The 13,664-nt window shown below is 43.2% G+C and overlaps 1 protein-coding gene and 1 long non-coding RNA gene across 2 annotated transcripts; one reads left to right on the top strand and one right to left on the bottom strand.

Moving 5' to 3' along the window:
- Positions 1-1,364: 1,364 nt before the first annotated feature.
- On the bottom strand, positions 1,365-1,943 carry LOC112770465 (uncharacterized). Its single transcript, XM_025814818.1, has one exon. The coding sequence runs from the start codon at positions 1,941-1,943 to the stop codon at positions 1,365-1,367; it is 579 nt and encodes a 192-aa protein (XP_025670603.1).
- Positions 1,944-3,233: 1,290 nt separating this feature from the next.
- Positions 3,234-3,678, top strand: LOC112772655 (uncharacterized). Its single transcript, XR_003187590.2, has 3 exons — positions 3,234-3,347; positions 3,441-3,496; positions 3,575-3,678. It is a non-coding gene; the product is annotated as an uncharacterized lncRNA (long non-coding RNA).
- Positions 3,679-13,664: the final 9,986 nt, after the last annotated feature.

Consider the following 13,664-nt stretch of genomic DNA (forward strand, 5'->3'; position numbering starts at 1 on the left):
CTCGCTGATTTGTAACTGACAGATATCCTTCCAAGGACCTCCTCGTGTGGGGACAGGCTGGTCGCGCAGCATCACAGCAGGATCCATATTGGTGCAAGAGCAAACCACTTTCTTCCATAAGGGACAGTCTTCTTTTGAGAACCTCCACCACCACTTAAACAGTAGTGCTGTATTTCGAATAACTGCATCACCAACTCCCAACCCACCTGCCTTCTTTGGAGCCATTACTACTTCCCATTTTACAAGCGGTAATCCTTGCTTCCCCTCTTCTGTACTCCACAAGAACTGTCGTTGTAGGGAAATCAACTTCTCTGCCACTGTCTTTGGCATCTTGTATAAGCTGAGGTAGTAAATAGGTAGGCTACTAAGAATCGATTTAATTAGGACCAGCTTGCCTGCTTTGTTAAGGGTCTTTGCTTTCCACAAACTTAGCTTTTCCTCTACCTTATCAATCACTGGTTTCCATGTTTTCACCAGTCTCGGATTTGCACCCAGGGGGATGCCCAGATATCTAATTGGTAATGACGCCTCCGTACAACCTAATAACAGACACATCTTACGGACCCACAGCCTATCACAATTGACCGGGATGATGTTGGACTTCTCAAAATTGATTCTCAACCCAGACATCAGTTCAAAACACCGGAGCAGTCGCTGATAATTTCTGATGGTCTCCTCTTCAGGTGGGCAGAAAAGAATAGTATCATCCGCAAACTGCAAGTGAGACAACTCAATGTTATCCTTCCCAACCAAAAGCGGAGAAATACGTCTGTTCCTGACCGCCTTTCCAATCATCCTATGAAGAACATCCACGACTAAAACAAACAGGAATGGAGACAACGGGTCTCCTTGTCTCAAACCCCTCTCCATTTTGAATGGCTTCGAAGGTGATCCATTGATAAGTACTGACATAGATGCAGAGCAGACACACTCCTTGATCCAGCCCCTCCATCTCTGGCCAAAACCCATCTTCTGCAAACAATATCCACAAAGGCTCACTTGACTCTATCATAAGCCTTTTGGAAATCCAGCTTTATTATCGCGGAGCTCTTTTTCCGTGATTTCAGCCAGTGCACAGTTTCACCGGCGATCAAAGCCCCATCATGTATTTTTCTGTCCTTCACGAAAGCGCTCTGAGTCTCACCTACAAGACCCAGCATTACCTTCCGCATCCTCCGAACCAGAATCTTAGAAATGACCTTATAGACACAACCCACCATACTAATTGGCCTGAGATCCTTTATTTTTCTGGCTCCAGTAAACTTCGGCGCCAGCGCCACCCAAGTGACATTCAACTCGCTAGGTAGTTTAGCTGACTGGAAGGACCCTATCACCGTTCCAGTGAACTCTCCGCCTAATTCTTCTCAACACTTCTTTATAAAATTCATATTATACCCATCACTTCCTGGTGCCTTTGTTGACTCACAATCCCAAACTGCCTCCTTTATTTCTGCGGTAGTTGGCATCATCTCTAACTCTGTTGCCTTTTCCTCAAGAATTTGGTTTACTAGTCCATCCCTGAAACCAATAATCGGCGAGGGCTCCTGGTGGTACAGCTCCTTATAGAAGTCTCGGATAGCAATCTTGATCCTTGCTTGATTCCTTACCAATCTCCCATTAACCATTAAGGCATCAATCTGATTGGACCTTTTTCGCGCTGAGGCTAAATTGTGGAAATAGCGTGTGTTCTTATCCATCTCCTTTACATGTCGAGATATTGACATCTGCTTCCAGTGTAGCTCCTGTCTGATATACCATTTTTTACAGAAGCTCACAAGTGCCTTTCTCCTTGCTTCAACAGTCCCATCAGCCACTCTAGTACCTACCATGTCATCCACTTTCTTTATTTCATCCTCAAACTGTGTAATCCTTTTTTCTATGTCCCCAAAGTTCTTTTTATGCCATCTGCTCAGCGGATTCGTCAAAACCTTTAATTTGTCCATGAACTATACCTCTCCTAAAGTCCTCCATTCCTCTTTTACCATCCTCAGGAAACCATCATGAGTAAACTAGGAGTCCAAACTCCGAAACGGTCTTGGCCCCCTTCTAAATCGTGAGACTTCCATAATCAATGGACAATGGTCGGATAACCCTCTTGAGCCACCTCGCAACCTGTAAGAACCGCAACTAATCAACCGGTTAATTAAGTGATTAATTGCCCAAATTAGATTCCAAAAAGTTAGAGAGAGAATTTGGGGATTTAAAGGTGATTTTTGGACTCAGTGAGTCTTTCTGAGTCAGAAAATGTGCTTTCTACGAAAAACCGTGAAAAATCGCGAACCGGCAGTTGAACCGGTAGAACCGGTTCAAGTCTGCCTGGTACTGCACGAGAAAAGTGAAAACCGTCAAAAAATCTTAGAAAAACATTAGAAATGGAAAACCGGGCTTTAATTTTAAAGATTTGGCCTGAAGTTAGGACAAACGGGCTAAAAACGCTAACGGATTGGACCTGGTCCAAGTTGGGCCCAAGCCCAACATATAAATACACTTAAATGAACCCATTTCAGCCACTTTCACCCTCATAAGGTGGCAAACGGGCCTAAACCCGCCGGGCCGGCCCACGTAACCCGCCAAAAAAGGCGGGCTGGGCTGGAAAATTGGGACCACCAAAAAGCAAAAGCCCGTTTAACCCGCACCGCTTAAACCGCGGGTTTTGGCGGGCTTTGGCGGGGCGGGGCGGGCTTCCCCACCGGGCTTAGTATTGTTTTAGCAAGGGGGTATTTTTACAATTTTTTTACCAAAACCCAACTTCTCCCAACCCAACTTACAAGAGAATGAAGATAAAAATTGAGTGTTTTAGATTATGTTTGTTTTGTTTTAGAGACAATATTGTTAATTATGTTTTGGATTATGTTTATTTTGCTTTGGAAACAATATTTATAATTATGTTTTGGATGAAAACTTGGTTTATAATTATGTTTATTAGATATTTATAATTACAAAGATTTTAATATTTGTGAATACAAAAATTATAATTTGTTTATACTTTTAGAAATTATAATAGTTAAAAGTAAAAAACAAAAGAGATTTTTTTATATCTTTATATATATTATTTAATAGTTAAAAGTAAAAAAAAAGAGGATATTTGGCGGGCTTAGCCCGCCGGCCCGCCATTAGGCGGGGCGGGGCGGGGCGGGGCGGGCTTCCCCGCCTGCCACTCCTACTCATAACCTAAACACAACAGTAGCTGAAGTGAGGAGAGAGGTGAGAGCTTTTCACCATTGTTACTATTCACTTCAAACTTCCCAAGCTCATATCTTGAGCTACGGAGCTCCGATCGCCGCACCGTTTGTGGCTACGCGTTCCTTGTGAAGAGCTCTACAAAACCCACCCAAGAAACCCTCAAGGTAATCAAGAAATCTTCCCAGTTTCTCTCTTCAAAATTTCGGGTTTTATTAGAGTTTTGGGTTAAATGGGTTTTTGTGATTTTGGATGTTTAGGTTTGCTCTAATCCTTGCTTAGCTTTGGATTTGTGTTATCAAATCTGTTGGGAAAGGTAAAAGCTCTTAAACCCTTGTGAGATTATGCTTATGTTGAACCCTAGGTTGATTTGTGGTGATTTATATGTATATAGTTTGATTATTGTGGCTTTGGGAGCTTTTGGAACTTATTTGTGCTTGTTGGAGTGGATTTGAAAGCTTGGATTGTGGTTGGAAGCTTGTTGGTGCTCATTTTGAGTTTGGGTGCATAATGGGAATCGGCCAAGGTATGGTTTCGGTTTCCTCTATGTAGTATATAATATTCATGGACACTTAGGCTAGTTGACCCTAAGATAGAATTGAATGTTGTTGGTGTATGAATGATTATGTGTAAATTGATGTTAATTGTTGGTATCCTTGGAATATTGTGATTAAGGATATTATGGAGAATTGTTGGTGTTAATGAGTATTGATGATTAGTGTTGTTGATGAGGTTGTTGGTATTTAATGATTGATGATGAATAATGATGTTGTTGGAATTTAATGATTATACAGGTTGATGAGGGATGTATGATTTATTGTTGTTGATGAGGGTTTGTTGATGTGGTTGATAATGGATGATAAATATTGATATTTTTGGTAATTGAAGGTGAGTGTTGGGATTGTTGATAAATGGTTATATTGATGTTGATAGTATGATGTTGGAGTTTGATGTTAAAATTAATAATGATGATGGTTAGTAAGGGTATTATTATGTATTTGATAGTGAGAATTGATGATTATATATGGTGGAGTGGTAAACTGGATATGGAAAATGGTAAATTCTGATATGTGATAGAATTGATGTGGTTTTGGTTGGATTGGGTTATGAAAGTTGGTAAATTGAGATTCTTGTGAGTCTTGGTAAAAGTTGACTTTTGGTAAACTTTGTCTAATCATAACTTATGCCATGGTTTTCAAAATCTATTGAAATTAGTTTAGCATTAAAGCTTATTGAAAACTGTTCTAATCGATATAAAGTTTGTAAAAAATTAGAATTTGGTAGAGGAAGTTATGATCATTCAAAGTTGGTGTTAAAAATCTGAAATTTTCCAAAGTTGCAGAATTTCATTACTTCTGATATGTGCGGGTGCACACGTCCTGTTTCTCAAAAATTTATTTGTTTTCAACTATTTTTTCTTTTCAACAAGGTTGTAAGCTTCTATAACAGCATTTTAAGACGATTGGGCCTAGTTTTGAGTATTAGAACATGGGATATAAATTAAGGGTTCTAGTACATGATTTTAAGGTAAATTAGAAAACGGAGGCCTAGGTTTCTGGCGTGCTGAGAATGGTTTGACGTTAGGTGAAGGATGATTGGTATATGAGATGAGGAATGATAGACTTTTGGTATTTGGAAACTGAGTTATAAAGGGACAGTGGTTGAGATGAGTCGGGGACTCGGATTGAAGTGATGGATCTATGTATGCTGAAAATACTTTTGAAAACCATTGAAATAATATTTTTACATGATATTTTGAGACGCTATGCGCCTGGCAGGGACGGTGGTTAATCCCGCTTACGTTGAGATGTGAGGTCTGAGGCAAGAATATCCCGCCCGCATCCCTTCGGATCTATAGGGCGAGCAGGCGCCGGTACCTGGACAGTGATCCGGGCACTATATCTCGGGGGTTTGATAAACCCCATTTTGAGGGTTTATCTTGTATCGATTTCAGGGGTTTTATCAATGATTCCACACGCTTTTCATATGAAAATACAAGACTTTGTGTTCCTTTCCTAACTTTTGCCTCATGGATGAAAACATGCCTATTTTGCACTAAATTAGATACATTTCTAATCTTCTCTTGGTGCCATTCGATGCCGTGACCTGTGTGTTAAGTGGTTTCAGAATATAGGGCAGGGATGAACCGGAAGATGGAAGGAGAATGGGCGCGAAGGAAAGGAGCATGAGAAATTGAGCTTTGGAAACTTCAGCAAGGGCGCGTGCGCGTACTTGGCGCGCCCGCGTGGATTGCGCAGCTAGGAGTCAAAGACAGAACCCAAGCCACGAGCCGGCTTGTGTAGCGGCTAGGCCACAACCCCCCATGGGCGCGCACGCGTACGCTGCGCCTCCGCTCACATTGCAAGATGCCCCAGTGGCGCGCACGCGTGCTTTGCGCGTGCGCGCCGATGCTCGAACATGATTTTTTTTAGAAGTCACGTGACCTAGGCGTGGAGACAGTTGGAGATCTCATCTTGGGGGAAGTGCCTTGGCGGGAAGAGCTTAAGAAGACCAAGGGTTGAAGGGTTAAGAACTTTTGGCTCATTTTTAGATGGTTCTAGATTTTTTTTTCTATTGTTAGTTACACTCTTGGGTAGAGAGAGAGAGAGAGGGAGATTCTAAGCTCTCATGAGGGTTCATCTTCATCCATTTTTCTAAATTTTCCATCACACTTTGGTGAGATCCATTGCAATTCTCAATTTACTTATTCATGTTATAGATCTTCTTCTCCAATTTCAATTAGTGCTTGTAATTGCTCAATCCTCATAGATCCTAGATTCAACTTTGTAGTTTTGGATTTTCTTCAATTTCTTGAGAAGTTCATTTCCATTGTTGTTCTTTGTTAATTGTTGTTAGTTCCTTGTGTTGAAGCACTTTCAATTCTACTTCCTTCTCATTTTTACTATGCCTTTTATCCTTGCTCATCAATTGTTTGATAAAATGCCAACATTAGTTATGGAGTAAAAGTTTCTTACTTGGCATAGGGTTTGGGTCATTAGAAAGAGTTGAATAGTTTATGTCAATTGTTGATTTGGAATTAGAAATTGCTAATTGACTTGGAGTTCACTAAAGCTAGATTTCCCTAAGGTGAAAACTAGGACTTGTGACTCAAGTTAGTTACTCTCATTTGACTTTCCTCTATACCTAGGGGTTGACTAAATGAAGCAAGGCCTAATTGTTGTCATCATTGAAGGGACTATAAGGATAGAATTTCTAATGCCAACCCTAGGCCAAGTCTTCTAAAAAAATTGATTGCTTGTTTGTCATTGATTTTGCTAAACCTTCAAAAGAACCACAACAAGGCTTCCTAATCAATAAGATGCATGCTCTAGCAATTCCAAGGGAGGACGACTCGGGGGACTAGTACTCTCGGTTATAGATTGTAAGATTGTTTGATGCGAAGTTTGAATGTTGATTAGACTATACTCACGATTATATCCATTATTGAATTCTATATCGGCATGATAAATTTTGTTTATCAAAATGGCGCCGTTGCCGGGGAATTGCAATGGTGTTATGTTATTGGTCATTGTACATATGTGAATAGTGTGAATATCTTGCTTTTTGCTTTATTTGCTAGTTGTAGAATTTTATTTCTCTTATTTTCCATTATCTTTTGATTTTTGTTTTCTCTTTCCATTATGAATTCTCATTTTGGCTATGAGTGTGATTACAACTATGTTGTAGGTGATGAGGACTATAATGGAGATGTGTATCAAAGATGGAACAACAATTCACAAAATCGGCCACCATACAACCAACACAACCCACCATACAACCAACAAAACTCACAAAGAAACTACCAAACATACCAACCACCACATCAAAGACCACCACCCAACCAATCACAAGCTCCTCAACTCACATATCCAACCGCCCCCTCCAACCAAGATGAAACACTCCGGACCATCATCCAAGGCCAAAAAGAACTACAAAACACACTTGCTTCCGGTCTCACCGGCCTCACCTCTACACTACAAGCTCTTCTTGCACGAATGGACACATCATCAAATCCCACTCCTCAACCCCCAATCCAAAGCGTCATTCCCTCTCAACCTCAACCCAATCCTAAGGGGGGCATCAATGCCATCACCTTGAGATCCGGAACACAATTAAAAGAGAAGGGAGCAAAGGATTCAAATCCCATCACAATCACTCAAGAGGAGGAGAGAATAGATATAGAAGAGGTAGTGGAAAAGGAGACACCACAAGTCATAGTTGAGGATGAAACTCAACCAACAAAAGAGACCCCCAAGACTAAAAGAACCTTGGAAGAAGAAATTGCTCAACCACTCCCATTTCCAACACTTGCAAAGAAAGCTAGGAAGCGCATAGAACTCGACCCCAAAATGGTAGAAATGTTCAAGAAAGTTGAAGTAACCATCCCCCTCTTTGATGCTATCCATCAAGTTCCTAGATATGCAAAATTCCTTAAAGATCTATGCATGAACAAGGATAGAATTCTTGAATTGGAAATCATCCCATTGGGGAGTTCTATTTCCGCTTTAATGGGAGCATTGCCCGAGAAGTGTGATGATCCGGGCCCTTGTATGGTCACTTGCACCGTCAATGGAGTTCAATTCGTAGATTTTATGTGTGACCTCGGAGCATGTGTTAGCATCATGCCTCTCTCCGTCTACCGGGTATTGAAGCTACCACCACTAAAAAGGTCGACGGCGAGATTTGTCCTAGCGGATAAAAGCATAATAACCATGACGGGTGTTGCGGAAGATGTATTGGTGAATATCAAAGGGTTGGTATTTCCGATTGACTTCTATGTCCTTGAAATGCCATCAAGTGAAACCGAGAGAGCATCATCCATACTACTTGGAAGACCATTTTTGAGAACTTCTAGATTTAAGCTAGATGCTTACTCGGGAACATACTCATTTGAGATAGATGGGAGAGTCGTAAGTTTTAGCCTAGAGGAAGCAATGAAGCATCCACCAGAAAATCACTCTCTATTCCGGTGTGATCCAATTGACAACATTGTTGCCGAAGTGCACCTTGCAAAGTTAGATGAGAAGTACATGATTGAAGAAGCAAATGAAGATCCAAGCAAATTAAACACCACACACCATACAAACCATCCGGAAACTCAAACATCAAATCATGACAAAAAGATGGAATTGAAGCCACTACCCCCCACCTAAGGTACTCATATCTTGATGAAGCCCAAAAGCTCCCCGTGATAATCGCACAAGAGCTAACTCCTCAACAAGAAGAAAAGTTGCTAGAGGTATTGAGAAAAAATAAAAGGGCAATCGGGTGGAGTTTGGCGGATCTAGTGGGAATAAGCCCCCAGGTATGCGAGCACCGCATATTCCTTGAAGAAGGAGCAAGACCGGTCCGACAACCTCAAAGGAGACTTAATCCAACCATTCTTGAGGTGGTGAAAAAAGAGGTCACTCGGCTACTTGAAGCGGACATCATCTATCCTATCTCGGATAGCGAGTGGGTAAGCCCGGTCCAAGTGGTGCCAAAGAAATCCGGGGTGACCACAATAAAAAATGAAAGCGGTGAACTTATAGCAACAAGAGTGCAAAATTCTTGGAGAGTATGCATAGACTACCGGAGGTTGAATGCGGCCACAAGGAAGGATCACTTCCCACTACCGTTCATCGATCAAATGCTTGATCGACTAGCCGGTAAATCATATTATTGCTTTCTTGATGGTTACTCCGGATACTTCCAAATACACATTGCTCTAGAGGACCGAGAAAAAACAACATTTACTTGCCCCTTTGGAACGTATGCTTACAAACATATGCCATTTGGCCTATGCAACGCACCGGCAATGTTTCAAAGATGCATGATGAGCCTATTTGCGGACTTTCTAGAGCAATGTATGGAAGTATTCATGGACGACTTTAGCGTGTACGGTGATTCATTTGATCATTGCTTAGGTAACCTTGAAAAAGTCTTAGAGAGATGCACCAAAACAAACCTTGTCCTAAATTTTGAAAAGTGTCATTTCATGGTCAAATAAGGCATTGTTCTGGGGCACATAGTTTCAAAAGAAAGCATCTTCGTAGATCCGGCAAAAATAAATGTCATATCTAGTTTACCTTACCCCTCCTCCGAGAGGGAAGTCCGCTCTTTTCTTGGACATGCAGGATTCTACCGGAGATTCATCAAAGACTTTATCAAGGTAGCCCTACCTCTCTCTCGGCTACTGCAAAAGGACACTGAATTTGAGCTAAGCAAGGAATGTATGGAAGCATATGACAAACTTAAAGTGGCATTGACACAAGCCCCTATTGTGCGAGGACCGAATTGGGCTCAACCATTTGAAATCATGTGTGATGCTTCGAATTATGCGATAGGGGCCGCGTTAGCACAACGCGAGGGTAAGACTCCCTATGTCATAGCTTATGCTTCAAAAACATTAGACGGAGCCCAATCCAACTACACTACTACCGAGAAGGAACTCCTAGCTATTGTTTTTGCTCTGGACAAGTTCCGAGCCTATCTTCTTGGTTCTAAAGTAGTAGTGTTCTCGGATCACGCGGCACTAAAGTATTTGTTGGCCAAAAAGGAATCAAAACCGAGATTAATTTGTTGGGTGCTTTTGTTACAAGAATTTGACTTGGAAATCAAGGATAGGAGTGGTTCCCAAAACTTAGTGGCGGACCATTTAAGTCGCCTCGAACACACAAAAGGCGACACCACTCCTATCAATGACTCCTTCCCTCTAGATAGTTTGCACGCAATCTCGGAAATAGTTCCTTGGTATGCCCCGATAGCAAACTACTTGGTTTCACGCACCTTCCCTCCCAATCTCAACAAACATCAAAAGGATAAGCTGAAAAGCGAATCCAAATACTATGTTTGGGACGATCCCTATTTGTGGAGGTGTGGAGCGGACCAAATAGTGCGACGGTGCATACCTCAAACCGAATTCCAAGCAATCTTAGACGCTTGCCATTCTTCCGAAGGAGGTGGCCACTACGGCCCCCAAAGAACGGCAAGGAAGGTCCTTGATTGCAGATTTTGGTGGCCAACCCTTCTCAAAGATTCTTCCCTCTATTGCAAATCTTGTCCCCAATGCATTCGGTTTGGAAATATTTCTAAGAAGGACGAAATCCCCCAACAAAATATGCTTTTTTGTGAAATCTTTGATGTATGGGGAATCGACTTCATGGGACCATTTTCAAATTCCAATGGCTTTCTCTACATCTTGTTAGCCGTCGATTATGTGTCAAAATGGGTGGAGGCAATCTCCACCCGGATGGATGATGCCCATGTTGTTTATTCTTTTGTGAGGAATAATATCATTTGTCGTTTTGGCTCCCCAAGAGCAATCATAAGTGATCAAGGATCCCATTTTTGCAACAAAAAAATGGACGGCCTCATGAGAAAGTATGGCATCATACACAAAGTCGCCACGGCCTACCACCCTCAGACAAACGGCCAAGCCGAGGTGTCTAACCGGGAAATTAAACATGTGTTGGAAAGGATTGTGAAACCGAATAGGAAAGATTGGAGCACTAAACTCTCCGATGCACTTTGGGCATATCGAACGGCTTATAAAACACCCATTGGCATGAGCTCTTTTAGACTTGTATATGGTAAAGCATGCCATCTACCGGTAGAAATCGAACACAAAGCTTATTGGGCCATAAAGGAATGCAATATGAACTTGGGTGGAGCCGGAGTAGAGAGAAAGCTTCAATTGGCGGAATTGGAGTGCTTGAGATTAGAAGCCTATGACAATTCTAGACTCTACAAGGAAAAGATGAAAGCCATTCATGACAAGAACATTAGGAGAAGGGAATTTGGACCCGGTGACCTAGTGCTCCTTTACAACTCAAGGTTGAGATTACTACCCGGAAAGCTTAGATCAAGATGGGATGGACCTTACCAAGTAGAGAAAGTAGAACCTTACGGGGTCTATCACTTGCGCCACCCATCAAGTCCGGACATTTTCAAGGTGAATGGGCACCGTCTCAAATTGTACCATGGTGAGCAAAGAAAGAACTCCAAGGAATTTGAAGTGTTCCTCTTGAGGGATGCATCTCTTGAACAAGAACTTTGAGCTAATGGATGTCCAACTTAAGGACGGTAAACAAAAGTGCTAGGTGGGAGACACCCCACCATGGTAAGATCTACCATTTGTACATAACCATCGAATTCTTCTTTGATTGATACTTGTTTACTACTTGACTTCATGTTGGGTAGCTAGGTGATCGATGAAGTTGTAGTTAGATTTCGTTTCAAATTTTGTTTCATTTGTAGAGTTCATTTGGTCCTTTATCATGTCAATACATCCTTCTATAGTGCCTAAAATGGTTGTTTGGAGGGTTGGAATGCTGAAGGTAGTGCGAGAACATGCAAATTTGAAAAAGGCACCCTTCTGCGCGTGCGCGCACCTAACGCGCACGCGCCCATGAAGCATTTCCGACCACCCACGCGGACGCGCGATGTGCGCGGACGCGCGGATTGCAAGAAGTACCCCTCCATACATATTCCAGAGAGTTAGGCCACTCTCACGCCCGCACCATGCCTGAGGCACAGGCTGCTCACACGTGCGCGCACAGGGCGCGTACGAACTCCCTGACAAATCCTCAGATCGACGCGCTAGCACACCTCGCGCGCGCGCGCCGATCGCCCCTGTGCACTCCTGGTACATATTCCAGAGAGTTAGGCCACTCTCGCGCCTGCACTAAGCCACCAGCCCACCACCTCTGACGCGTGCGCGCACTAGGCGCCAACGCGCCCACATGCCCACAACGCGAGGCACGCGCACGCGCCCGTGCCGCACACGCGCCCCTTGCCCCTGTGAAAGCCTGGTACATATTCCAGAGAGTTAAGCCAACCCCAAGCCCATCTCAAGCCTGGGGCATAATCACAGTGCCGCGCGAGCGCATTGTGCGCGCGCGCGCCATCGCTCCGCCCCGCTTCCTTGCGCTAACGCACCCCGTGCGCGCCCGCGTCTGATGACCGACGTCAATATAATGGGGAGCACACTTGCCCCCTTCATTCTTCTTCCCCCTTTTTCTTCTTACCTCCTCTACTACCCATTTACCTACTACTACCTCTCCTCCCAAACAACCACCCCCTACCATCACCTCCGGCGACCACCTACCTCCGGTGGCCCCTACATTGCCCCCTCTATTCTCCATCATTCCAATCCACAACCTTCCCCCCATACCCCTTTTCCATCTCTCTCGAGGTACTATACTAGGCTCCCCTCTTACTCTACTTCTCCCTTTTGCTTCTTAGTCAGTTAATTTCATTCTCTTTTAGGTAGTCTTTTTTTTTCCCCTCTCTTTTGAGCCCCTCCTTTCTTTGGGGTGTGTTTTTAGCTCCTTTTCCATTTAATTCTTCATGGGCACTTGGGTCATAACTTCTCTTGCATTGATGGATGAGATGTGTTGCATAATTTTCTTATAACCACTGTGCATTGTAGTGATTAATGTTGGTTTGTAGAATGTTACATTGCTCCCCCCCATCTATTTACATACTACTAAAGGATGCACCCCAAGTGTTTGAAGAAATGCATACATGACACTTTTTGACCTCATTATGACTCATTGCTTCTTAACTAGTCACTTTTGGGTGCACCTTCACATTCTACAATCCACCCACTCACCATTTCATAAACTGCTTCCCACTTTTGGTATTTGAGGGTGTATGCTTCTCATGCCTTCTCCGTGCATGCCTACACTACCCCTATACCACATGCCAATGATTTGCCTTGCTCATCACATGTTATCTTCGTTACATGTTGCAGCTGTCATGTAATAAGGATACCCATATTCTTAAGGCACAATTTCTCATTTGCATAATCATATTCAATTACGCTTCTTTGGGTTTGATGTTATCTCCTTTTCTTACTATCACAGGATGGTCATCAAAAAGAGCAACGGGAAGGCCCCGAAGAAGCCAGCATCCAATAGCGCACGCCAGGAACTAACGGCCAAGCCACTCCTAAAGAAGGCTAAGGGCCCCGTTGATGTTCTAGAGAAGGACAACCCTCCGAAGGATCCAAACAAGTTCCCTAACCGCTACTGCGAACTTGTTTACTCAAGGATGATTGAAAGGAATTATCATCCGGAGCCCCTTCTGGTCCTACCGGCTCACCTCACTCCGATAGTGATGCCACACATTAACCGGAGGCAATGGAGGTTCCTCTTGAGGCAACCCAAGGAGGTCAACTTATCGTGGGTGGTGGAATTCTACACCAATTACCACTCACCCCTTCTCACATCAATCTTTGTGCGCTGGAAGCAAGTGTCAATCACAGTGGAAGCCATCCGAGGAGTCCTTGGGATTGGGCCGTTAGCGGATGGATATGATGCCTATCAAGAAGTCTTGACAGCATGCGCTGACCGTGAGTTCGATTGGAACGCCGTCCTCCGCGTAATTGCTTCACCCGAAGCATGTTGGATTCGGGGGACCATAAAGCAATGACCAAAAGGTTTAGATGCACGCTACCTCACTCAAGAAGCCACGGCATGGGCCCAAATTCTAGCTCACTA

The sequence above is a fragment of the Arachis hypogaea genome, chromosome 18, assembly GCF_003086295.3.
Source record: "Arachis hypogaea cultivar Tifrunner chromosome 18, arahy.Tifrunner.gnm2.J5K5, whole genome shotgun sequence".
Lineage (NCBI taxonomy): Eukaryota > Viridiplantae > Streptophyta > Magnoliopsida > Fabales > Fabaceae > Arachis > Arachis hypogaea.

What these genes read in the sequence shown, in the direction of transcription:
- LOC112770465 (XM_025814818.1), bottom strand. Translation starts at nt 1,943, where the DNA reads ATGGACAAATTAAAGGTTTTGACGAATCCGCTGAGCAGATGGCATAAA.